At 39.6% G+C, this 26,766-nt stretch overlaps 6 protein-coding genes across 8 annotated transcripts; 3 read left to right on the top strand and 3 right to left on the bottom strand.

The window, feature by feature from the left end:
* The first annotated feature begins 375 nt into the window (after window positions 1–375).
* On the top strand, window positions 376–2,170 carry LOC134184614 (uncharacterized). The gene is made up of 5 exons (XM_062652353.1): window positions 376–554; window positions 621–857; window positions 1,359–1,611; window positions 1,668–1,828; window positions 1,892–2,170. Exons 1-5 carry the CDS (start codon window positions 393–395, stop codon window positions 2,168–2,170), a joined length of 1,092 nt encoding a protein of 363 aa, XP_062508337.1. The 5' UTR covers window positions 376–392.
* Window positions 2,171–2,222: 52 nt separating this feature from the next.
* Window positions 2,223–3,011, bottom strand: LOC134184624 (large ribosomal subunit protein uL23-like). Its single transcript, XM_062652364.1, has 4 exons — window positions 2,920–3,011; window positions 2,509–2,857; window positions 2,376–2,445; window positions 2,223–2,313 (listed from the first exon to the last, which is right to left on the bottom strand). Exons 1-4 carry the CDS (start codon window positions 2,972–2,974, stop codon window positions 2,299–2,301), a joined length of 489 nt encoding a protein of 162 aa, XP_062508348.1. The 5' UTR covers window positions 2,975–3,011; the 3' UTR covers window positions 2,223–2,298.
* Window positions 3,001–12,471, top strand: LOC134176674 (uncharacterized). The gene is made up of 16 exons (XM_062643334.1): window positions 3,001–3,109; window positions 3,172–3,306; window positions 4,572–4,611; window positions 5,248–5,361; window positions 5,419–5,500; window positions 5,563–5,644; window positions 6,725–6,870; window positions 6,941–7,001; window positions 8,481–8,567; window positions 9,000–9,149; window positions 9,214–9,253; window positions 11,713–11,826; window positions 11,959–12,043; window positions 12,107–12,188; window positions 12,254–12,398; window positions 12,465–12,471. The coding sequence occupies exons 1-16, from the start codon at window positions 3,064–3,066 to the stop codon at window positions 12,469–12,471; spliced, it is 1,416 nt and encodes a 471-aa protein (XP_062499318.1). The 5' UTR covers window positions 3,001–3,063.
* A 296-nt stretch (window positions 12,472–12,767) lies between these two features.
* LOC134184633 (uncharacterized) lies at window positions 12,768–13,695 on the bottom strand. Its single transcript, XM_062652376.1, has 2 exons — window positions 13,625–13,695; window positions 12,768–13,387 (listed from the first exon to the last, which is right to left on the bottom strand). Exons 1-2 carry the CDS (start codon window positions 13,662–13,664, stop codon window positions 13,005–13,007), a joined length of 423 nt encoding a protein of 140 aa, XP_062508360.1. The 5' UTR covers window positions 13,665–13,695; the 3' UTR covers window positions 12,768–13,004.
* Window positions 13,696–13,717: 22 nt separating this feature from the next.
* On the top strand, window positions 13,718–24,968 carry LOC134184643 (uncharacterized). Its single transcript, XM_062652387.1, has 31 exons — window positions 13,718–16,226; window positions 16,320–16,560; window positions 16,626–16,813; window positions 17,322–17,415; window positions 17,482–17,532; window positions 17,587–17,688; window positions 17,743–18,040; window positions 18,811–19,106; window positions 19,372–19,484; window positions 19,544–19,703; window positions 19,762–19,903; window positions 19,965–20,034; window positions 20,089–20,178; window positions 20,246–20,386; window positions 21,030–21,074; window positions 21,147–21,239; window positions 21,307–21,354; window positions 21,414–21,515; window positions 21,577–21,604; window positions 21,659–21,771; window positions 21,833–21,879; window positions 22,079–22,300; window positions 22,522–22,758; window positions 22,823–22,856; window positions 22,912–22,968; window positions 23,026–23,178; window positions 23,236–23,316; window positions 23,380–23,470; window positions 23,538–23,575; window positions 23,631–23,767; window positions 24,598–24,968. The coding sequence occupies exons 1-31, from the start codon at window positions 13,728–13,730 to the stop codon at window positions 24,620–24,622; spliced, it is 6,036 nt and encodes a 2,011-aa protein (XP_062508371.1). The 5' UTR covers window positions 13,718–13,727; the 3' UTR covers window positions 24,623–24,968.
* Window positions 24,079–26,670, bottom strand: LOC134184650 (protein HGH1 homolog). Of its 3 annotated transcripts, XR_009970687.1 has the most exons (3): window positions 25,704–26,670; window positions 25,270–25,617; window positions 25,128–25,205 (listed from the first exon to the last, which is right to left on the bottom strand). XR_009970687.1 is itself a non-coding variant. In XM_062652410.1 (2 exons), exons 1-2 carry the CDS (start codon window positions 26,607–26,609, stop codon window positions 24,605–24,607), a joined length of 927 nt encoding a protein of 308 aa, XP_062508394.1. In that variant the 5' UTR covers window positions 26,610–26,670; the 3' UTR covers window positions 24,079–24,604. The 3 variants fall into 3 exon arrangements, 2 of the variants coding, with proteins under 2 accessions (XP_062508394.1, XP_062508383.1); XM_062652410.1 differs by lacking the exons at window positions 25,128–25,205; window positions 25,270–25,617 and adding an exon at window positions 24,079–24,625; XM_062652399.1 differs by lacking the exon at window positions 25,128–25,205 and having other exon boundaries at window positions 25,240–25,617.
* Between the last annotated feature and the right edge of the window lie 96 nt (window positions 26,671–26,766).

Below are 26,766 nucleotides of genomic sequence, written 5' to 3' on the forward strand. Positions count from 1 at the left end.
TGTTGAGTGATATCAAGTATCTCTATACCAGACTTTCTGCACGTGATGGCGGAGATTAAGAGAAGAGAAGAAAGCAAAGAAAACTGCCTTTTTCTCTTTCCTCCTACGCTCTCCAGCATCACGTGCAGAAAGTAGTCTGATGTACTAAAAAGCGTAAGTACTGAGGCTACATCTAATCATGCTCAAAGGGTTGATGAATATGTAGGTAATAATAATATACAGTATTACTATTAATAACATACAGTATACCACTATTATTACTATTAGATATTAATAACACACAGTATATTACTATTAGACATGAAACAGTTGCTTCACTTATTTTAATTAACTAACTGGGCGGATCTTGCAGAAAGGTCCTTTGTCATACGGGCTACTGCAATGATGAGGAGATGGGAGTCTCTAGCTATCTGAAGTCTCTGAAATGGTTTCACATCCCTGTAGGGGTAGGACTTACGTACGTCGCCTATCAACAATTGCATCACACAAGGAAGCGAGAGAAGAGGAAACTGCAAACTACCAGCCCAGCAGAACTTGTAGCTAAAGACTGGCAGGTAAGGGCATGCAATATGCATGCAATGTGACAAGCGGAATCATATTGTTAAATGCTTACATGTCAGGTTGATATTCTAACCTACTTTCCAACACGGCTGTTGTCTCGTGCATGGGGTCGGTTGGCAGACCTGAAGCTGCCTGTCTGGTGCAGGAAACCAATATTTGGTTTGTACGTCTATATCTATGGTTGTAACATGGATGAGGCTGACATCAGTGAACTCAAACACTACCAAACTGTCCAGTCGTTCTTTACACGAAGGTTGAAGAAAGATGCAAGACCCGTTGATGGAGAACATGAATTGGTAATCTACACTGTGGCATGTCACACTTTTTTCCTATGGAAAAAATAAAATTATATTATTCAATAACTTAATTAACAACCACAGCAATGATAATAGTAACAGTACTGTAGTATGAGCTGACGTCTGGAACGTTATTAATTAATATCTTTAGTTATATTAATTAATATCTTTAGATGCGACGGACCCTCAGTGCTGGTTGTGTCTACATCCAGGCATTTGGAAGGTCTGTACAGTATGTTTGGCTTATTTAGTACATTGAGCCAAGCCTCAGCTGCAGTAAATGATTGCAGTGTACCTACTATGTATTTAATTCATTTATTCATTAATTAAATAGTAATAACAACAGCAATAATAATAATAATAATAATAACAGAAAACAGTGCTTCTTGGATCCAGTCAGATACTTACTGCATAACCATACGAGCCAGACTGGTCTGGTTGAGCATGAAAGTTTTCGGCAAGACTGACTGACTAATAATGTAACTATTAGGATGTTTGTAGGTCAGTCCCTGTGATGGTTGTGTTTTGCATCATGGAGTGGTGGATAAAACAGGACAAATCGAGCAAGTCAAGGGTGTCACATATCCTTTGGGAGAATTAACCGGTCCAATTGAACCAACACTTCTACCAAAAAATTGCTCTGAGAGTAACTCGGAGAGACTTTACTACTGTGTTCTGTATCTTGCACCCGGTGACTACCATCATTTCCACTCTCCAGCTGACATCCAGTTTAAAGAGCAGCGACATTTCCCAGGTGACTGACTACACAGTCATATAATATGTACATTGATACCTTGATATCTTTTGCAGGAGCTCTGCTCTCTGTTGCCCCAGCATGGGTTCGGTTTATACGAGGCATCTTCACTCTGAATGAAAGAGTTGTGCTTCTGGGTCATTGGCAGTACGGATTCTTTGGTTATGTTGCTGTAGGGGCCTATAATGTGGGATCAATTCATTTACAAGTTGATCAGGTATGCTTACTGCTCTAATACCCAGTTGCCAGATTATTGTTACTTATGGATTTGTCACATTAGGGGTTGGTGACAAATCAAGCTATGGATTATCAACTAGGAGATTTCATAAGGAAAAGCTACGCAACCCAAGAAAAAATTGAAAACGGCCAACTAATTACGAGTAGTAACCCAATGAGCAAAGGAAAAGGAGACCATGTTGGCTGGTTTTCATTAGGATCGACAATAATCCTCATCTTTACAGCTCCAGATAGTTTCAAATTCACTGCCAACTCGGGTGATAAACTGTTGGTAGGCCAGCCATTAGGCAGACTACACCACAAGCCTCAGACGGGTTCATGACGACGGCACTGTCCTAGTCTATCTGTGTCCAGCACATCAACAACCCAACACACTGAGTTATTACATTTATTGGCAAATTATAGTACTCGTCTCAAGAACAACAAAATCACGCCCACGCAAAGTTCAGTTCATATAATGCCAATCTAAAAAAAATACAAAATAACATGAGCTGTTGTGTACTACCAGAGATATTTACTAAGCTGACCTTGTTCGCCACATCGAGTGCGTCGTAGTCAGGAGCTAATCTAACGTACGCCTTCTTGAGTCCATCAGGCCTAATGCCATAAACACATCACCACACTACAACACACCACTGCGAGTCCCTAATTTCTTCCAACCTGATGAGCGTATTCACTTTCGCCACATCGATGTCGTACAGACTCTTTACAGCCGTCTTGATCTGCGGCTTGTTCGCCCGTATGTCGACAATGAACACGAGAGTGTTCGTGTCCTCGATTTTCTTCATGGCAGACTCGGTCGTGAGTGGATGCTTGATGATGGCGTGTTTGTCAAGTTTGTTCACTCGAGGAGCCGACTTGCGCGGATATTTCGGGTTTCTAGCCTTACGGAGTGTCTTGGGGCGATGAAAGTGTACTGACGTGCGCGTTTTTCGCTTGGCTTTTGTGTGTACGCCTTTGAGTACAGAACGACGTGCTCGGAGTGCAGCAGATCTCGCTCTACTAGAACCTACGAAAGACACAAACAGTCTACACATTTGCGTGCAAGCCTCATATGTTACAGTGGCATACTTGTCGTCGTTGATCTCTCCTCGGTCTCTTTGCCTTTTGACTTATTGCGAGCCATCTTGGATTGACACGTGCAAGAATACGGGAGTTTTAACTCGTCACCAATTCTAACGACCCGGATAATAAAAGTCTGTGCTGAATTAAAAAATGAAAGGCGAAGACAACGTGTATCTGTTCGTTCCGAATTTGATTGGTTTGTGTGCGCAATGTTTTTTTGTGATGAATTAATAGTGAATGGTCGTTTTGTGCGAGAAGGATATGTCAGAGTTTTACTGGCCGTTGTTGGTTTCTACCTCATGACTGACTGGCCCTATCTCACTGTATCTCTCTACTTCATCAGTGGTCTTTTAGATGCGTTTGATGGATATGCTGCCAGAGTGTTGAAGCAAGGTGTGGGACATTACAGTAATATTTAGAGTAATTATGCATTTGCAGGATTAATTAACTACATGTAGAGTACAAGGTCTCGGTCTTGTGTAGCCTGACTGTCTTTTGTTGTGTTTCTACGTTTTCCAGATTGCCATTGAATGACACAGTTGCAGGGCAGTTATTTTTCAGTTTGTGCTATTTACACAATAGGCATTGTTACTCGAGGTCCGGATATTCGGGCTAAGGGTACACAGTAGTCTGGTTTGAATCCTGAACGTGTGTGTTACAGTACATAACTTGCCTCATGATGATGCCTCACATTTATGTGACAAATTTCCGAGTGGTGACGTTTCAGTGTGCACATCACCACTAATAGTTTAAATACTCAAAGGCGTTAACGTTGATTGAAGTGTCTGCAAGTTGTACTTGTAGTACTGACTTGTGTCATGTGTGTGTTGCAATGCCATTTCTGCTTGATGTCAGCTGTAGCAGATATAGTGTGGTCTATTTATTACTGTTTATTTACAATTTAATGTCTATATACAAAATGTAATAGCTCAGTAAGAGGTACTACACTAGACCATCATTGCTGCCATTATTTCAAAGGCATGACACGTAAAGTGTCCTGTTTTATGAACTATGTAGCAAATATTGCTGATTGTTAGAATGGAATATGGTGGTGTATATGTCGCTCACACATCTGACATAATTTGTTTGAAGATTCTAGTAGTAAAATGTCACTTTTTGTAATTAGACTGGTTGCATGACATTGACTAATAGTTTGCAACAGTAATTTTTAATCAATTATGAACATAATGGAGTAGTTTTAGTGTATGATTGAGGCCAAAACTTAATACAATATGGTGAAACAGCTTTTCCACGGTTGTATAGTAATGAACTTATTTAAAACCAGACCAATTAATTTTGTGCAATGATGTTATGCCTGCTGTAGAAGGTTTGGTACATACCTCTTACAAGTACATGTTGGCGACGTCATAGGTGTTAACAGGGAGGTGTTAACAGCGTGTGGTCCAGTGTCTGTTTAGACGTTTTGCTCTATATTTGCATTATGTGTTCCAGTGTCTTTTGTTATCTCATGGACTTGTAGGCAGTACAATGAGAATTGGCATTGCCCGAAACGTCATGTGGTCATTATGTTTGTATTTTACTTCAGTTAGTTAGTCTGGTTTTCATGTCAAAACATCTGACCATCAAAAGATTTAGTTGGTCTTGCCTCGATCCTAACAGGTGACTTTGGTGAGACTCTGTAAATTGTTTGTGTGTAGGTACGAAACTGGGATCAACTCTGGATATGCTGACTGATAGGTATGTTGGTATACTGTACAGTATGTAGTGTACAGTCGCGTGTCACTTATCCGAGGTTCACTTATCCGACACGCCGGTTATCCGACAGGTCAAGCTTGTCACGTGGGTGATCACTTGACTGATCACTTGGCTGGTCAGCTGCGTACCTACATGTACATCCATGTACATGTCAGTTGTTTTCGAAACAAGTTTGAGAGTGAGTTCAAGCATTTCTTCTCGTTGTTTTCTACATTCATCTACATCTACATTCATTCTACATTTACATTCAGTGTACCTAATGTGGAAAATGCCTATAATATGAACAATAGTTGAGTTCGTAACAGCTTTAGTTATTTAACATTTTCACCTATCCAACAGGGGTCCGGTTCCAAGGGGTCGGATAAGTGACAGGCGACTATACTTGTGTTATGGCCAGATAGGTGTGGTAAAACATGCCACATTAGCTCAGTATGGTTTTTACCCTATTGTTAAGTTGATGGTGATCCTGTCTACTTTTACTGTTGTTGTTGTTTTAGTAATGAATTATGTATTGTGTTTGAGTAAGCCAGTAGACTACGTTAAGACTTTAGTGTTTCTGTGCATGCAATTGCAAATAACATAAGACTACATCAACTTATAGGACCGTCTTTATTTCAGATGCGCAACTTTGTGTCTTTTGATGGCACTGGGTGTTTTCTATCCACAACACTTGTTTGCATTCCAAATGTTGGTATCATTAGATATTGTCAGCCATTGGCTCCAGATGTATAGGTAAATGTGATGATGTTGCAATTGTATTGCACTATTGAATTGTTGATTGTGTTGCAGTTCATTGATACGCGGTGAAGAAAGCCACAAGATGGTTGACATATCTGCACATCCATTGTTGAAAATATACTACACTTCTAGAGTAAGAAACATGATGTTAAGAACACGTACACACAAACATTTAATTTACGTGTCCATATGTAGACGGTTTTGTTTATGATGTGTTCTTTGAATGAAATATGCTTTATGATGATGTACCTTCTTCATTTCTCAGAAGGATTTACTGGTGAGAATAGTGGCTTGTAGTTCTGTTTCAGTACTGGCAGAAGTTCTCAGAGATTAGAAAGATGAACAGTTTGATTAATAATTACATTGAGTGAGTGATGAACTCTTGAGTCTGGCACTATTGTCGTTGTTTATTTTTATGTGTTCTGACAAATTGCGAGGGAGTTACAATCTAATTTTTTATGGTTTACCTAATGATAGGGGACTAGCTGATTTGCTCATTTTTGCCTTGGCAAATTAAATTATTAGTTATCAAGTGCCAAGCAGATGAAAAAGGCAAGCAAAAACCAAACGTTGAAATAACAACATGGTGACAGACTTTAATCATGCAATAACCTGATATGTGACCGGTGTTTTCAAGAAGACAGATATCATCTTTCTGACTGACATAGCCATCTACATTTGACATAATTATCACACTTTCAATCGGGACCCGGATATAACAGCTTGGATGCTTATGTGTATATTTCTTTCAAAACTTAACGGCTAATGGTTTAGTGCAATTACTGCACTCATGTTATTTGCAAGACCAAGACGAAGAACCATCTCAAATTTTATGACGATTGGTTCAGTGATTGAGGCATCCGTGCGAACAGACAGATTATATATGATTTATCTTGTTGTTTGGATGCTTGTTTGTGTGCTTGCGATTGAGCTCTGCTGTGGCATTGTTGACTACTGTTTTGATTTAATATATTTTCTTGATAAAACAACAACTGAAACATCGATTGTACATTTATTTTATCAGCTCAAGACACAAAATCAGACAGTGACTCAGCAGGAACAGATTTGAGCTGTTGTATTAAATTTGTGTGACCAGGAATATTGTACACGTATAACAGGAAGATTTGAAAGACAACGAAGCATGCACAGACTATTTGGTATAACATGTAAGCTTCGGGGTTCATTAAAGCATGACCATTGAATTCAATAATTAGTGAAGTGAAAAATATGTAATATTAGTTGTAGGTACTACCTAGTAGAGTGTGTCAGCTGTTTGTTTTTTTCTGCCTACATAATTGATAATTTGTACAAGATGTACCATACCTTTATGTGATTATAACTATTTTTTCATTTTTAGTTCCTAAGCTCGACATAGGATTGTGGCGACTAGGTTTATATCTATCAGCTCCTTTTATGGTGCTGAAGCAAGCTATTAGTGCTATCCAGCTGGTAGGAGCTACTAGAGTAATTGTCCATATTGACCATCAGGACAGACGTACACAATAATCAAGGTATCGTGTGCTGTGGATTTTATTGTAAAGGCATTTTCTTATTTGATAACAGAATTGTTTAGCATGTGACTGAAGTCTGCTTGAAACTGATGGTTATTGAAGAGATTGGTTTTTCAATTAGCTGTCAGTTAATTGTAAGCAGTGGTTTCTCATTCTTTATACAATCAAGGATTTAGAAATAAGCTTTAACATGGAAGTGTCATGAGTAGGACAATGGAAGCAGGAATTTGTTATCTACATGCATGTTGTGCGATAGTGCTGCCTCATGCGTTTTCACAGTACCTGGAAGTTTCACAGTACTGTACCTACCAGGTAACCAATATAGTGCACGTGTTTTACCTAGTTTATTCATAGATACTTTCCCTTTAGAAATTATTGTGACGCAACCATTATCACGTGACTACGCGACCATTGTTACGCGACTATCTCAGTAAACGACTGAGACAATTGAAGCGTGAACGAAAAATTGAAGACAACAATAGTATTTTGCGTTCAATTATCCGATTCAGACAATCAGTTATCCGAATTGGGCGTTCAGCTAACCGATTCTGGCATTCAATTATCCGACTAAGGTATTCAGTTATCCGATGTTCTGTCATAGAAGTACCAAATTTATAGAAATAATTGTTTCAGTCTGATACGTAAAGTCAAAGCCGCGCACATTTCTTTCATGACGTCTTTCTATGATGCTCACTCACGTTTCAGCTGAACAATAAATGATTGATTCAAGAAAGGTGAGAAGACGAAGTAGTGAAATTCGAGCTCTTGATTAGCTAAAAACCTGCTAAGACGCATGATGGACTGTTGCATGGTATCACGCAGGACGCGCGGTTTGCAAAGTATGCGGATTACACCACGATTGACGTATCAAGGCGTTGTTGTAGGCTTCCTAGATATGTACATTTAGTTGTAGGCTTCCTAGATATGTACATTTAGTTGTAGGCTTCCTAGATATGTACATTTAGTTGTAGGCTTCCTAGATATGTACATTTAGTTCACTCACAACAGTTTAGTTAGACCTCCGCGGAAACGTGGGACACAAGACTAGGGCAAAGGAAACTATCGTACAACACACATTAAAAATTCACGTTAAAGTCAAGATTAATTACAAATTATTGCGTCTAGACAGCTGATGAATGATGATATTTGAGCAACTGCCCAACCGCAGACTATGTAAGTTATTCAGTTTTCCATGATATTGCACAACAGCCGTAAGGAACGGATAATTGAACGCCCAATTCGGATAATTGAACGCAAATACTATAGAAGAGCAACTGGAAGTCTGTTTCCTGAGATCCCGTATTTGTTTGACAGAAACTATTGCTATGTAACGCAACCATTGTTAGACGAATTATCACTCAATAGGTAAAGACAGAACACCATCGCTCGCCAAACACAATGCTAACCGAGCATTTACTAGTATATCTCGAGCTCAATTGACATGACAAGAGTGAGGCTCGCTTCGCTCGCCAATAATTGTTTTTCTGGATGCTGAGGGCTGTCGTACGTTGCCACATCCGGATGCTCTAATTTATACGCTGGTATAGATTCTAGTGCGTCATCAGGACATCCCGTACGAGCGTCAAGTTGGCTGTCACTAATTGTCTAGTGTATTCACGCAGAGCGCGATGATAGTGGCATCTAAAGACGGTAAAGTGAATGTATTCTTGTTCATACCGAACCTTATCGGTGAGTAACTTCGTACCTAGGCGTAGGGTTGTAAGCACTATCTAATTGCGCGCGTCTGAGTTCGAGGAGGGGCGATGCATCTAGCTAGGGTGGAGATGCGATTCTTTCCCGTTCGTTACGTTTCTCATCGACGTTGCAGACTTGTGGTGTTGCTCCAGTTGTTTCAACACCGTGTCGTTGTTTTCCACACAGGATGGGGCAACGATTGTTTAGTTAATTAAGTAATTAACTACGCCCATCTCAACTCTTCAATTCTTTATCTATTAACAGCAGTTCCCGCGTATTCTCCTATTCGGGAACGGACTTTAGCTAATTTTAAATTCGTCGTGATCTAACGCGCGGGGTTGTAGTATGGATCACATGACCGGAAACTAAGTTAAGGCTTGCATGGTGAGACAGTTTATTGATATACATGTAAATTTCCTATTTTAGGGTATGTGCGTCTCATTTTTCTCTTCATTGCTTTCATGATTATGAATGAACTGGTGGGACATCAGAGTCCTGGTTTAGCTGTAGCTTTCTATATGACGTCTGTTCTACTGGATGAAGTGGATGGAATGGCTGCAAGGAAATTCGAACAAGGTTGGTTTGGTTTAATTAAGTTCGGTCACTGAAACTATATATTTGATGTGCTTGTTATTTATAGAATCGAAGCTTGGGGTGATGCTAGACTTGATAACTGACAAGTATAAAGCTTTAATAAGTTTATTGTACAGCTGATTTTCTGTTTTTAATTGTTTCTGACATTAATATTATAAGAACAATAAGTTAATTATTAGATCAAGTATAATGTATATAAAAGTCATTCAACTATTAGTATTAATGGAAAGGAGATCGCTGAGCATAAGTGGTACGATTTATACTTCAGTCTCAAGGTTTTGTAAGTTCAGAAAATTTGCTACTAAAGCACTATGTTTTAATAACCTTTGCCAGAGTCTCGTGTTGCCAAGAATAAGTAGCCATCATGTTGGCACTTGTGTCCTGTTTTTAAATATAGCTGCTGTTTGTATACTTGCAATAAAGTGCTACAGGCATTTATTCTAGTTGTCTGGTGTAGCTGCAGCAGTACGTGCACGTGCCGTCAACGTTTGAGTTATTGAAGTTATGTTTAACTGTTGGGTTCTTCCATCAACATTATCTCAGTGCAACTACGAGCTGATATGGATTTATACCATGAAGCTATTGAAATTGAATCACAACATTATCAAGTAGCATGAAACAGACAGCTAGTCACAAGAATTAAAGTCTAGCATAATTTAATCATCAATTATAGTGATTGATTAGATTTTACTATTTTTAGTTTGTTTTGATAAAAATTTGTAGGTTATTAGTATGGTAAGAAGTCACTCACTTGATAAGTGTGGGAAAATGTGATTAGACTACTGAAATTGTCAGATAACTGATCTGATGAGTATGTGTTGCAATTACATAGACAACAGCACAAGGCTGCATGAGCAGTGAATTAGTTTATTGTGTAATAGTTACTTTCTTGATATCTATTCTATCTTCTTTTTGTCTGTGTGTTTTACTGAAAGCATTATGGCACTGTACCTTTTTGGTATGACAACAAATACATATATATTAAACAATTCTCTTAGCAGCAGATATTTCGATGCGGGATGTTTAATTGAGTTCTGATTGTGTGGATCAACTAATTAGCCTACATGCATGCATCACTTTGTTTTGTTTATGAAGTCACGTAAGTTAAATTTTTTCAAATCTTTGTTGTAAAGCCTTAGACTTGCTAATGTTTTGTTTATATAATATGTATATCATCATCTCGGAAGATCTTGATTTTAAGTCTCTTAATTAATTAAGATGATAAGCATTAATGCAAGAGCTAGCTGTGTGATTCTAATTGAGGAAAGGAAGCACATTTTAGAATGTGCATAAGATGCACGTGATACAAAATCTTGTAAAGATGTTGATCATTTTAGCAAACACGTGGAGTGCATATTTTGATTAGAAAATCTGATAGTTATTTTGTACTTATCCAAAGCTGGCTTTAGAGCTAATTGTAAATATTGTACTGCTGGATGACTGCTTCTTTCAGAGCTTCTTCCATGTTGTCAGCACATGCTGCATCTGAATGTCACAGAGCAAGAAGATTTACAATATAGTGTATAACAAGATCAGCAGCAAAGATCAAGTTTAGACAGAGCGTCTTTGAATTCTACGTCATCAGCACATTTCTGCTCCTGAATGATGGATAGCAAGCAAGATATAAATGTAACAATATGTTACAAGATCAGCAGCAAACATCAAGTGCATTGGTCTTCAAGAGTTTTGTTGCAATGGAAATTGTCCATCAAAGATTTGATCTGGATGTATGGGTTTGCTTGTGATGTTTATGTTGTTCTATGTGCTGTCTGCACATTCGTTCGTTATTGAATAGGATGTAAGATCAATAACACAGTTGCAAGCAGTACGATTGGTCATGTGGTGATGAATCAAGGGGAATAAGATTTATTTTGCAAGAGCATCTTACCTTTTGGCATTGCTTATGAAGACTCCGCAAGACCATAAGTTTTTATTGCCCTAACTCAAGTAAACCCAACTGTGGTGTGAGTGCTTATAAGTACACTACATTGATTAGGATAGTAGACAATTTGCAGTGTGTGTGTGTGTGTGTGTGTGTGTGTGTGTGTGTGTGCGTGTGTGTGTGGTGTGTGTGTGCATGCATGTGCGTGTGTGCATGGACTGCATATAGTGTTATTGAACAATATTGCAGATTCCTCTCAATATGTTTATCAGCATTTTTGTTTTAGCAAGTCGTACTGACTATGTTGACTATAAGCATGAGCCGTTGCTTGATCTACTGGTACAATTAACAACGCTAATAGTGTATTATGTAGTTGGTTTGTGTGAGTCATTGTAGCCTGTTATGTTTAAATCAGCCTTACCAAAAGGAAAAGGCTTCCACAGCTGAATGCACTTGGACTATTGTTGTATTCATACACTTATTTGTTCACATGAAAAAGCGACAAGAAAAGGCACAAATCTCCTCCACAAATAGTGCTAGCATTTAGTGTAAATCAGCTACCGTAGAATGAACTTACAAATGATTTTTGGGCTATGGAACTTGTTTCCTTTTGTGCTAGACTCTGATCTACATATGTGATTTGCTGTGTTTATTTTTTGATAGATGTAGTACAATGTGTCTATTCATTACTCTGACCCACTGCTACCCTCATCTTACTATGCTGTTCCAAGTCCTTATGACGATTGACATTTTCAGCCACTGGTTTCTTTCTGTCAGGTCGGAACACATCAGTTCAGCATGCTGGATGTGCTTGTGTAGAGGCTGTTGTTTAGTACTTGTATCTACTGCATGCTTCTTTCCATGTTATAGTAGATCTACTAAAGTATGACTGCTGTTGTCTCTGTACAGCTCGGCACTAGCCAATAAATCAAGTCATAAGGCAGTTAACGAACATGATGTGAACAGCCTTCTCTGGCTCTATTACAACAACTCAGTAGGAATTTTAACATCAGAAGTCAGAATGGCTTGTCTCTTTATGTTTTATGCTTTTATTTAGATGTTCCTAACGTGCATGAGTATTGGAAATGAGAGCTTTTACGTGCTGTTGTACATGCTAAGCTACAGTTCAGGACCAGCAAGTACAATATAATTGTAGAGATTAGACTGTAAAAAATGTAACACGCTTTTGATTGTATGATTACAGTTGGTCTTTTTGGGTTGGGAATGTGGAAGTTACTAGCGTGCCTTCTCCTACCCATTGCTGTTCTGAAGCAAGTGGTTAACGTTATTCAGCTGAAATATGCTGCAAGTCAACTTGCAGCAATAGACGGTTCCGACAGAGACAAAAGGTCAACTTGTCTTCATAGCTGCTTATATGTATTTAGTCTTAATGAGTTTTTCTATACATTTTGCAGCCAGTGATTGTATGAAAAGATGTCTACACTAAAGATGCAGCAACTTATCGAATTTAGCGCTTAGTTTTGGTTGCATGGCCTGTACCCCTAGATCTATCTACGTATGCTTACTACACAGCACTATACTACTGGCTCGACGGACTGCATTGACAAGTTTGACATAGATGGTTGTGTGCAAACAAGGACAAGAATCGTGCAGAGTATTAAGGACGTGTACATGCGTTATCTTTAGACTGCACAATTTCTTTACCATGAATGATCAGCTGGATGCATGGCATGTCTAGCGATCAAGACTAATGCCAAACCAATTCAGAATGCTTACAACCAAATTAATAATAGTAAGATGATCGCGGTGGGGAAACTAAGTGTTTATCAATCATGCAGGGCACAAGTTACAGGTACAGTTGATTGTTACCATAAACCAGAACAAGTGAAATAATTTGAGAAGAGTCTCTGTATTTTTGATACAATACAAGAAACATGTAACAGTAAGCTTTCCGTTTGTACAATATGACAGTGATAGACAAGAGGTATCTCATGCTAGCCAAGCAAATCATTCTCTTCGAGTTGTTCTGGCCACATAACAAATGTTCCCATAGCACGACTTCTAAATTTTGTAATTTCTTCATCATTCAGCTGTCCTCTTAGTGGCTGACCAAATGCCCACCAGCCATTGATATGGAATCCAGTAACAACACCAGCATAAGCTATTGTATGAGTTGAATAGCGTTTGACAAAAGAACATTTGTCACCAATGACGCGACCACTTTCAAACTGGAAGTCTCCAACTTCATCATTCCCACTTGCTGTGAATGTGCTACCATCACCAGAAAACTCCATGTCCATGGTAACGTCAGTCCTAGGATTTCCCTCCCTACCAAAAATTTCAAGTCGATCATCTAAGAAGTAGCCCTTCCACTTTCCTAGAATCAAATACAACTAGTTGCAACGCGTTTGTTTCAATTCTACCAACTTGGTGCGAATTGTCCTGTATGTTAGAACACACACACACACACACACACACACACACACACACACACACACACACACACACACACACACACACACACACACACACACACACACACACACACACACACACACACAAGCGTCTGTTGTTGATTGGATATACTCTCTATGACTAGGGACACATCACTTACCTGAAGGCAATGCATCAAGTCGATCCACTCGGTCACTCATTTCTGGCCTGGATCCGCCCTCTCTTAGGCAGTCGACATCCCGTATGTCTTGGTTTCGTTCTGCATGGCAAACGCCGAGAGGAACAAGAGATATCCACCTGGAGCGATTTCATTACCGGGGCTAGCAGGCACAAGTGTTTTGCAATTAGGGAAAGGCACAGCATCAAGATTAGAGCCATCTACCAGCGACATCTCTTATGCTCCGTCAGAAAGCAACGCATCGTCTTCTGTTGTTGCTGATGACGGCTTTTCTCCGAGGCTCAGACATTTTACATTGGATAGACCGCGATTTCAGAACCGTCCACCGACGATTAGGGCACGTTTGAATTCCATGCCCGCCAATGCAGCTCCGCCCCACACTCACACTTCACCCCTGCCAGTGTCTCCTCCAGCGACTGGCGACTTCGATGTGCCACCTGAGCTACCTGTTGGACCGCCACCTGAGCTACCTGTTGGACCACCACCGGACCTACCGACGTCTCTACCGCCTGAGTTGCCTGACTCGCCTATACCTGATCTTCCATTGCCTTCATCTTCTAGTCATGCGCTAACTCTTCCGGATGTGTCTCTACCAGAGATGTCTTCGGTTTCTCCTGAAAAGCCGTCCATACCTGAGGCAGTTGAGGCAGTGCAGTCTGTGGATTCTGTATCAGGTGGTAGTCCGCCTTCGTTTGAATCGAAATTGCGTGACAAGTCTAGAGGTAGCAAGGCAACTGGTGGAAGAAGAAATCTGTCATCATTGTCTGGTTTGTCACGTTTTGGAGGAAAGAGTCCTGCTGCTAAACGACCTAATATTTCAGTTGGAAAAAAAACAATTTTGAGTTCTAGCTTGAAACCACAGTCTGTATTAGCATTGAAAACTCATTCTCAACTACCTGAGAAACCATTGACCAAAACAGTCAATGTTGAAGTGGATTCAACAGTAGATGTTAAAGTAGAAGTAGATGTGCAATCTCCATCTTTGGTATCAGTGACAACTTTACCTCCTGAACAGCAGCTAACTACTCAGTCAAAATTGGAAACATCTGTGGAGCAAACTGTTGGAGCTAACACACCTGATGCCAAATCAGTAGAAGTTAGCAAGTTTCAGACAAACTCCTCGGAGGCTATGAATTCCTCATTTTTGTCCAAGTCATCAGTAGCCAAATGTAGTAGTCCTGACATTGTGCCAATTGCCCATTCTACAGTACAAAATGCATCTTGGGAAAGAGAGCAAATAGGAATGAATACCACATCTTTGACAGCCAAGTTTAAAAGCAGGTTTACCAAACCAGAACAAGTCAACGAGACAGGGAGCACTGCGTCTCCATCTGTAGTTAGAAGCGTAACTTCAAATGTGTCTAAGCCAGTATACACTTCTAAATTTGGTATGGCATCAAGATTTGGTGATAATGCAAGGGTCACAGGTGCACTAGGTGAAAATACTGAAGCTACTTCACACGTACCAAATGACACCATTGCTCCAATTAATGGACAAGAAGTAGTCAGTGAAACAAAGTCATCACCCATTTTGTCATCTCAAACACACGACAGGAAGAAAACAATCTCAAGTATAAGGTCAGCTACAGAAATGAGGAACAAAAACACACTACCAAAAAAGCGATTCAGTTTGGCCTCACTATCTGCTATTTCATCTTCTCCAGCAACACAGGCATCTGTTCATACTCTCAAGTCTGGTTTTGTGGATCGTCGATTTCGTCTAACAAAAAGTGCTGATGTAGAAGGCATCGGTGGGCAGTCTAGTGTAGTTCATTCTTCTTCGGGAAGGCATTCAGCACCTCCTAGTATTACTGAAAATTTAGTGGAAGCTTCACCGGTATTGCCAGTACTTTCCTCTGAGATGCTATTAGAAGAATCAGATTTACCACCCGAGCTTCCTTCTGAACCACCACCTGAGTTACCATCTGAACCTCCCCCACATATACCCTCTGAAGCGACTTCTGGTTTGTCAGAGAAAGCAAATAATGGCTATGTTGCAGAGGCAAGTGGACTTAAGGCAGTGATAGTAAAAAAGCAATCTTGGACTCAAAATGTTGAAGCTGTAAAGAGCAATTCCTCAATTCAGTCACAAAAAAGTGATGAGCAAACAATAGAAATTGGACATAGAATGGTGAAGGAGGTAGAAAACAAGGAAACAGCTGTTGTGACTATCGCAACAAGTGAAGTTTCTGGTGTCAATGGCTTGCCATCAGATGAAAACCCTGGAATGTTTGATTACAGTTTCCTAATGACTTCAAAAGGGAACAAAACTCCATCTTCTCGTTTATCAATGTCTTCTGGTGATTCTGATCTCCTCACTGCTGTATTTACAGCTTTAAAGTCAACTGGCCATGATTCCAAAGAAGCTCATCATGACAAGGAGGATCTACCTAGTTCATCAGTATATGTTTCTGAACCATACTTACATGATGCTGAGGATAGTCCAGCTGTTAAGCCTAAACACTTTGCCTCCGTTATGGGCTTTTTTGAAGACAACACTTCAGAAACATCAGAATTTGTACAAGGTGATCATGCTGCAGGAGATAATTACAAATCTCTTGATGATACTTTTGCAAAGATCCAGGTAACCACTTTATAGCTAGTAATCTTGTAATCCTGTAGTAGTAATATATCTAAGAATTTACATAGCTACATAATTTGATGTAATTTTATATAGGCTGCTTCTGTCAAACGAAAAACTTTGGAGACAAATTTGACTGACCACCTTGCTGAAGATTTGACTTCTTTACAGCAAATGCAGCAGGAACAAGATTCCAGAATTGAAGAAAATCTTGCAGCGATGGAGGGAGAACAACATTTAGCTGACGAATTACTTCAGAGTAACACTACAGACACAGAATCAGTACTGGACAGTGACTCAAATACAGATGATGAGTTGCCTTTGCCAGAAGAAGACGGTATGGTGTCTGAAGGATATTGAAGTTGTTCTTTACAATGATGTTTCTTCATTTTAATACCATAGATTTGCGGAAAAGCATTATTGTACGTCCTCCCACAATTTATCGTGGCGAGATCTCACCACAGGGTGTTCGTTGTCAGGAAACACAAGTAGATGAGAAAAGCTTATTGTTTATATCAACTGATGAAAGTGGTAGAGATGACTGTACCAATGTACTTGATGTTGAATCATTGAAGGGCTCTAGAGATAAGGTAAAAGCCAGTTTTAGTAGGACTGTTAATTAAGGCTCATTGTATGAGTTAAGTGTATGATCAAGGGTACAACTAGCTGGGAGTGTAATGGAGTAAATAGCTAGTAGACAGATAGACAGACACACAGACAAACACAGACAGGTGGACACATGGACATGTGATAATACACATCAATGGCTGAAAAGGTTTGGATTCATTTAATTTTAAGATATTTAAACATTATGACTAAATTAACTTTCAATAAGATTTGTTGGCCGTTTGTAGGTTCATTATATTAGACTTACTTTTTGTCAAAACGTGGTCACATACCTTATGTCAGTCAGGAATGAAATACAACACTTTAACAAGTTGACTAAAAGGTGTTATGAAGAGAACAACAAACCAAATTGATTTTATTGCAAAGTGAATGGAACAAAATTATGCAGATGTCAATAATCAAAAATGTGATACTAGACTGTCATGTAAAATGATAAAACTGGTATACATTAACTTGTATCATACTTTCCAGTTATCATATCAAAGCATCGAGCAGTGGAGTACAAGTGAAGTAACTGATTGGTTGAGAGATGTTGGACTAGGACAATACACACCACACTTTTTGAGTAAAGACCAATCACTGATCATGTCATCTGTTTCTATTATTCATACGATTGTGCTTGTAATCACAGCCCATCAAGTTAATGGAAAAAAGCTTCTTGAGATTGACTTTCGGCTTCTTGGTATAGTTTTGATTGAATTTAAAGTTGGTAATGAGAGCCATTGAATTGTTGTAGATGAAATGGACATCGTGTCTTCACATGAGAGGGAGACAATCCTGGCAGAAATCTACAAGTTAAGTGTTGGTAGTGAGGGTGACTTGGATTCATTCTTGGAAGGTTGTGGCACTCCATGTAGTTTGGTGATTCAACTAGTGAAATAATGCATTGTAGATTCACTGAATGCCGCTAGTGAAGAAGATAAGGTCAAGGCATTGGCTGCTATTGAAGCGTTGAGATCACCGTCTGGGTGGGAAACTAACACGGATGTAGGAAATCTTGAACAGAATAGAGATCACTTGACGACTCAAGTAACAAGCAAAATAGTTGATGGTAATACCAATGAGTTGTCATCTGAAGTTCATACTGATATGGTAAATCAGAAAGCAAGTGTCAACACAAGCCAAGAAATCTCACCAAGAAAATCAGCTGCAGTGAACAGTTCTGCACAAATGACATATTTGAAACCTTTGTAAGCGGTATTCACTCTGTGTGTGTGCACACGTGTGTGTGTGTGTGTGTGTGTGTGTGTGTGTGTGTGTGTGTGTGTGTGTGTATGTGTGCATGTGCGTGTGTGTTTGTGTGTGTGTGTGTGTGTGTGCATGTGCGTGTGTGTTTGTTTGTGTGTGTGTGTGTGTGTGTGTGTGTGTGTGTGTGTGTGTGTGTGTGGCGTCTGTAGCTCAATTGGTTAGAGAGTTGCATTTGGAGAATGGAAACATTCGGTACGTTGAGGTTGTAGGTTCGTGGACGAGTACAGACGTCATTTCCTTCGGCAAGAAATTCACACACAATTGCCTGGGTGGACTAGACCATTGGCTTGGCAGAACATAATGCAGTATATACGGGTACGTGTGGACTTGAGGTTCAGTCCCACCGCTGTGCCAAAGTCAGTGCCCTTTGATGCTCTGGCCACGCATCAAGGGGTTAGTCAGCACGGCCTAACTCTGAGTAGTGCTAGGGTCCCTACCTAGAAATAGGCAGGGGGTGCTATCTTCAGAACTTTCCGAAGGGCATATCCATTTTGTCTATTTGTGCATGTGCGTGTACATGTGCGTGCGTGTGTGCGCATGTGTGTGTGTGTGTGTGTGTGTGTGTGTGTGTGTGTGTGTGTGTGTGTGTGTGTGTGGGTGCATGCGTGTGTGTGTGTGTGTGTGTGTGTGTGTGTGTGTGTGTGTGTGTGTGTGTGTGTGTGTGTGTGTGATACAATTTTTATATTTCTTTGGTTTGTTCTGTCATGTACAGGCCAGAGTCTATTTCTTCAGTTAGTGCTGAATCGAGTTCTTATCGAGCTCGTAAATTATCAGACAAATTTGGTGTGAAAGAATCTTCACCTGCTATCAGGCATGCTGTTGGTCGTGAAAAGGAGGGTGTTATTCGTGTGTGGCTTACATCATTGCAGACAGGACATGAATACAAAGCATTACGCATTGCAGCAAAGACATCTGCACTCTTTGTTGTGAATCAGTTGCTGGAAAAGTTGGAGATGGTAGATGACCCTCTGAGGTTTTATCTAGCAGAAGTATCAACTAGAAAAGGAGGTAAAGTGGGTTTGTATGGTCTTCTCACACATCCTTTGCAGTTCACTCTTGAATATTGTATATGAAAATTGCTAGTGTGAAGTGTCTTATGATACTATCCAGCCTCTTAGTGTAGTTTCAAACTTTGTTTGTCTTTCTGTTTGCCTATCAACTTTGCCTGTCTGTCTATGCCTTGGTCCCTTATTGTGTTGTTGTAGCTCTTGTTCATTTGAATTGCCGGATATTTGCTTTCTATTTTTTGTGTTAGAATAAATTTTCATTTTAGTTCCAGATCGAGAAGTTGCTGGATTTGAATGTCCACTGCAATTGCAGTCACACTGGGCATCTCTCAATGAGACTAAGTTTGAACTGAAAATTAAGCAGAGTGGTGTAATTAAGGTTAATTATATACAAACAAGTCATTGAATTCTGTTGCATATACACTTGCATTTGAATAGGTGACAGCTTTTGTACCTGGACATAAATCTGAGGAGAAAGCAATTGCAGTATCACCTCTGACATCTTGTCAAGAGGTGGTGAGACTGGCACTGAGAAAGTTTAATATTAAAGACAATCCAAGCAATTACTGTCTTTTAGAGTGTTTATCTAGCACTGCTGGTATGTCAAACACAAATTTACAGTCAAGTTTGTCACAGATCAGACTGTTTTATTGCAGCAGAAAGAGTCGTTGGTGATGGAGAGTATCCTTTGATGGTGCAGTCAGCGTGGAAGGATACAAACTCATTTCATCTACGAGTTGGTCCATTACAGAAACGATCATCAAGTGGAAGCGACTCAGTCTTTCGATCAACTGACAGGCAAGCAGCAGCTATTGTTTTAGTTGATTTTGATAGTTTTTCAAGAAGATTGTGCCAACAGGGTATTCCCATCTGATAGACCTCTTTCACCACCATCAGGATACTCACTTGCCAGATCATCAGATGGCATTGTACTCACTTGACTTCGACATGTTTTCAATTTATGTATGATATTTCTTGTACAGGAGGCTGTACGTGCCAAGAATGCTTCTTTGTGGGCTGAACTTGAATCTATGCAACCTAAAGTTGCAAGGCTAGATGATCTGGAGCAGACTGTATACACATATTGATGTAAAGTTCACTACGGGTTTTGTGTGAAACAGTTTGTGTTGTGTGTGACAGGTGGCTACGCTTCGGAATGCATATGAGTGTTTACAAGAGTCTGTAGCTCAACGAGAAAGGAATGAGGAAGTGGAGAAGGCTGCAATGCAAGAAGAATTGGAGCAACTGAGAGCAACATGTGCTAAGCAGGCAAACCACATGGTAAGTATAATCAGTATATGTTGGATGATTATTATCTTTTCATATGCTCATTTAGTTTTATCTGTTTGTTTGCATTGTATTTGCATTTTATATCTTTTTGTTTACAAGTTTCTTTGGTTTGTCTGCCTGTCTGTCTTTTTCATATTTGAGCACATGATGGCTATAACTAATCTCTACAATTGTTTATTAATGTCCAAGCTACTGTCTGCCTGCTTGCCTGAAATAGTTGAACTTGTAACTTGTTTATGAAGCACTTTCTTTTAATTATTGAAAAATCATGTATTCTAGTGTGTAGAGATGCTGTATCCTAATAAAATAGTCTGCCTACCTGCCTGCTTGCCTGCCTGCCTTGCCTGTCTGTCTGTCTGTCTGTCTGTCTGTCCAATACATATATTTCTGTCTGTCTGTCTGTTTGTCTGTCTGTCTGTCTCTTTCTGTCTGTCTGTCTGTCTGTCTGTCTGTCTGTCTGTCTTTGTCTGCCTCTTTGTTTGTCTGTTTCTCTGTCTGTCAATACACATTTTATATGGAGAAGCTATTACAGTGCAGGTTTACAGAGTTATCCGTTTTTTGTTTTTGTAATGTTTCCTTGCTAGCTTGTCTGCTCTGCTTGTTGATTGTCTTGACTTGTATCTGTTATTTCCAGGGTGATGTTGGTTTTGAAACTTTCTCTCTAAGCCAAGATAAGGAGGTGTGGTTATGTCTTAGTAGTTGGGAAAGCAATATTGATTAAGAAATTAACTCTTGATGATTTGTTTTGTAGTCTACATACTGTGCTCAAATTGCAACTTTAGAAGATGATGTGCAAATAAAGGCAGAGAGAATCCAACAGCTAGAAAATGAAAATAGGAGGACGGTGAGCATGACAGTTGTTATCATAAAAATGGTGATATATCATTGCATAATGCATGTTGCTTTCTCAGCAAGATATTCAGGAGAAGAAACGTAGTGACGAGGATTTACTGGCTCAAGTAAGGAAAGCACTGCTTTATAACTGTGTAGATCAACAGTCATGCTTGAGCTTGTGCAGAGAGACAGACATATTAAACACTTGGAGGAGACATCAGCATCTCAAGAAGTTGTCATTAGTACATTACAAAGAGAGAACAGAGAGCTGAGAGCATCAAAAGAAGTAATTTATTGACATTTAATGTAAATGGTGTTCACTTATTGTTTAATTAAAAATGGTTTAGACTTCAACAAAACGCCATTGTAGCGATAGTATGTAACTTTCATACATTTGTCAACATTGTTAAAGATTTTAGTTTGTAACAGGCAGTGATAAAGATACAGTAAAGGCTCTTAAGGCATCACTGAGCAAAAAGGATGGTATTCTTTCTGCATTGCAAGCTGAGAATGAGCGACTGAAATTGAAAGTGCAAGACCAGGTGAAATGCAATTTTCATTTTTTGTAGTAGTAGGTGTTGTAACTGGAGATATGTTACTTAGCGTAAAGATATTGAAGAACTTAAGGCAACCACCTCTCACTTGCAAAGGTACTAGATGAAGTGTGCATGCATGTGTGTGTGTGTGTGTGTGTGTGTGTGTGTGTGTGTGTGTGTGTGTGTGTGTGTGTGTGTGTGTGTGTGTGTGTTTACTTTTGTGGTGTGCATGCTTTGTCTGTCTCATTGTTTGTCCATTTTGTGTGTTTCTGTTTCTGCTTTATAAAGCAATAAAATCTGACATTTTGCTTAGTCGAGTCTCATCGAGTCATTGCTCTCTATTTACGCTGGCATCCACTCAGATTATGTCTCTGATTCCGGCTGAGCTGACAGGCCTTCGCAAACATGGTTCAGGTCTAAGTCTTGCAGATGGCGGGTCTTCGTTGTCAGGACACCAGGGACCAGGAGTTTATATCCGCAGTATTAAACATGGAACTTCAGCATACAAAGCAAAGATCCTAGCAGCTGGAGACAGGTAAACACACACACACACACACACACACACACACACACACACACACACACACACACACACACACACACACACACACACACACACACACACACACACGCACACACGCACGCATGCACGCACACACACATGCACGCACACAACTCTGTGTTAGTTTACAGCTGCTGCAGTGGTTGTATTATAAGTGTGCTTTGTGTGGCAACTTTTGACGGCTTGTCTTACAGAATTCTGGAAATTGATGGACAAGATGTTAGCTGTTCTACAGCTGCAAATATAACTGCTGCTTTGGAGAAAGTTGGTGACTGTGTGAAGCTAGTTGTTGGTCGAGATAGTCACCACACCACAGATGGTGGCATGAAGGAGGCTGAAATACTTGGCTTGAAGCGACACAACAATAGTCTGTCTGCACAACTTGATGCAAGAAATCTAGAAGTAAACCAGTTGAAGAGTGACTATTCCAGGTGACATATAGTTAGTCATTGTTGGTGTTTATCTTGTGGTCACAATGTCTCGATTAAATTTAAGGTTAAAAGCAAAGGCTACAAAACACATTAACAAAGTGAGGCTACTAGGCAACACAAAATGATTATAAATTTTATGGGTTTGTTGTCCAGAGCACTGCTGCTGAAATTGAAGGTTTGCAGCAAACAATTAAAACTATCAGAGAACAGGTATAAGGTTTCGTCCCTTTCAATGTTTCATGGAGTTGTGTCAACATGCTACTGCAGCTTGTAGAGTCTGAACAGTCAAGAGAAGACTTGCGTCATTCACTAAAAGAGCTAGAACAGTCGTCTACATCTGCCCATCAGCAGCAGCGAAAACTTCAAGAAGGCCTGCAGCAAAACATTTATGAATTGCAAATGAGATTGCAGCAAGCTGAAGTGAGCCACTCAGAAGGTTTTATTGTGCATTAGAGTAACGATAATGCATTTGAGCAGGAAGACAAGCATCAGCTAGAGGAATTTATTGAAGAACAAGAGTCAAATGTAGCATCTCTACAGCAGGCCATCAATCAAAAAGTGTTACTGTCGTGCCTCAAGTTGTATCAATATTTAATCAAGAGTTTTGTTATTGTAATGAAGGAGGAGGCACTTATGTTTGCTGAAACAGAGAGAGAACATGCAGTGAAGCTATTGAGCCAACAGACGTCCACATGCACGAAGTCAACTGAAGGTGGTGCTTTGTTTTTGTTGACTTGGCAAGAATGCAATGTTCAGTGTGTATGTCTCACTGTTTCCAGATCTTTCAGTTCCTGATGACTACAACTTGGCAACAAAAGCAAGTCGCATTCAAAAATACGTCAAATCCATGTGCATGATTTATTGATTTGTAGGACCAGTTGCTCAAGATGCTACAAGAAAAAGAAATCGAACACAGCAGACAAAAGGCATACATGGATCAGTTATTATCACTTGTCATTGAGCATGCACCAATTGTTCTGGGGAAACTACATGCTCATGAAGAAGCCAGGTACACTTTAATAACACAATACCACATGTATTTGTGTACCTCAGATTTACAGAGAGCATGTCAAAATAAGCGAAATCTAAACTTCCAGCCTCCTTATTTTAAGTAACCTGCTGATTGAGGGTAACTAACATTACTAAAATACTTATCAGCTATTGTTATATTGTCTCTAGACTTGACTTTAGCTGGCACACCACTGCATGCACTACTAAGATTTGGGCTTACTGCTAATGCTAAGGTAGTACAGTACTGTGCCATTGAAATGTGTGTGTGTGTGTGTGTGTGTGTGTGTGTGTGTGTGTGTGTGTGTGTGTGTGTGTGTGTGTGTGTGTGTGTGTGTGTGTGTGTGTGCGTGCTAGCCTTGGTCATGTCTTGGTCATGTACCTGTTTCTCACATTCTGTGCAAACTTGCAAAATTGTTTTATGTTTGAGTACCGCCATTAGACATGGACAAACATGCTTGATAGTATTGTGCAAATTGGCAGATTGAAAACGAGTTACGGGGTTTGACTGAAGATTAAGAGCAACAATTATTGATGTGTTTTTGAAGGATAGTTAAAATGTGAACAGTGGTCGAACTTGTAGCAAATGACCATTGATGTGAAACTTAAATAATGAAAGTCAAACCATAGGAACTGAACGTGACCAATGAGCTTTTAGATACATATGAAAACTACATTAGTTAGCACATTAACCAATTAATTGTTAATAACATCAATAGCATACATGTAGTACTTAGCTGCTATTAATAGCTATTTTAGAAGCAATAGCAATCACAAATAATATACAGTACTTACACAAAATATGAGTAACTGTTGTGTTTTCTGTGGTAGCCTTAAGTCAGAGGAATGGTGTTGATTGCTGCAAGTCAAAGTATTACATTAGGATTTTATAATCATCTTTTGATATATCGTTATAGTTTCGTAGCATTTTGCATCACATGCTGCTTTGTATGAACATATTTTGATATCAAGACGATGACAGCTACTTATATAGTTTCTAATTAACATGAACACTTGCGATTTTATAGGATGATTAAGTTATGTTTTGAAGTAGTTTTTCACTTCAGAACATCCATGCTGACTTTTTGATATGTATAGAATGTCTGGCACTAGTGATGGGCAATGGGCTATCAACATCACAGTGCTGTTGATATTAATTACTTTGATGTTGACGCTCATCGAAATTGTACAGTATCACACGATGATGGTCACTGTTACATTGATTCATGTCTTTTGCAAATAAGTCCATTAAACAGATTATGTATGTTTACGTGGCAGTGTGTGTGTGTGTGTGTGTGTGTGTGTGTGTGTGTGTGTGTGTGTGTGTGTGCATGCGTGTGTGCATGCGTGTGTGTATTTGAATAAAGCAGTATATCACAACTGACAGTTAGCTGTCATAACTAGCATTTGGCACTGTGTACAGTGTTGTTCATTGAAACCTGAAACACAGCAGAAAAAATTAATGGCAGTGGTTTTCTGTACTTGCAATGCAAAAGCCCATACTGTCAGTTTGCTCTAGTTGCTAGTCAATGACTTATGTGACATGCTGAGTACAATGGAATTCTGTGCAGACTTGATTACATATACATGTACAGTAGTGTATGTTAGATCTATACATTCGTACTAAGGGTCAGAGTCCTGCTGTTGTAGTTGTGCTGAGATGTTGGGTGGAATGGACACATCTTGAAGGTTTCCCATACCTTCTTCAGGTTCATCGGCTATCAGAATGTAAATCAAGTTTTCACACATTCTGGAAACAGAAGCATCTGACTCTTGCTTATGCAGCTCCCTGATGATAACATAAGTATTTTTTGACTTTACATACTGTCGGTGGTGTTGAGTAGCACACAACTAACACATCAAGACATGCAGTTTAGCAAAAATATTTACTATTATTATTATTTATTATCATCATTATTAGTAGTATCTATTTATACCTGCATGATGGCTTCTAGTAGCATAACTCTGATGTCTGCCTCTGGTTCCCGTGTCTTGTCATCTCCAAGATATTGCAAGTCAATTGGTAGTTTCTCCATTTCCTCCTCTTCTAACTCCTCAGGCCCAGCCAGTGGCAGCAACAGCCGTGAAAGTATGTCAATATCGTCACTCAGTATCCACTCTTGATGTTGAACATCGAAACAACAATTCTTTACAAGACAAGCGATGCTACGACGACAAATTGCAGATGCACTGCATTCAAGTAAAGGCAGCAATCGCTTCAAGATTGCCTTACTCCTATCCATCATTAGATCCCTTCCATCAGCTACCTGACTCACATTACCAAACACTGTTGCAATGTAGTCCAACTCTCGACTGCCACGATTTTGACTTTCACAAAAAATATCAACGATATCCGACAGGCAGTTATCTCCTTTGGTTCTTAACAGTTGAACAAATGCTTCACTGCCCGTCTCTGTTCTCGTCAAGTTTGATAGAGTCATGCACAACTTCTCTTTACAGATGGAATCAGAGCAAGCACTCAAGCTTTCTAACAAAACGTTTAGAACGTTGGCTGATAACAGTTCTTCGGTGCTTGACTTTTCAGCTGCTAGATTTATGAAGCAAGTTAGTGCATCTCTCGCATAGGGGATCTCTAGACGTCTCACAATGTCTGAAAGACTCTCTAACAAGGGTGGATAACGTGTGAAAACTTCACGACCGTCTCTAGTTACTGTCAGTCCAGCAAGATGTTCAAGCGTTGCGCTCTTTAACTCAGGTTTCGAATCAGGACGAAGGAACGACGCCAACTCGACAATCGTGTCCATTGGAGTGGCCTCGGTCACCAGTCCTCGTGGTGCCTCCCTTGCCAGATCGCGGAAAAATCTGCGCGCATGCTGCTGCATGCGTGATCATGAGTTCGCAATGTGCTGTCCAAACTCCCTATTTTTATTGGCTGAACCATATCAATAAACAAATGTTTGACTACAGTTTATAATATTAGTGGTCTTTGGTACAATTCTTCCAGGTTTAGTTAATTAATAATTGTTGTTCATAATGCAA

The sequence above is a fragment of the Corticium candelabrum genome, chromosome 1 (genome assembly GCF_963422355.1).
Source record: "Corticium candelabrum chromosome 1, ooCorCand1.1, whole genome shotgun sequence".
NCBI lineage: Eukaryota > Metazoa > Porifera > Homoscleromorpha > Homosclerophorida > Plakinidae > Corticium > Corticium candelabrum.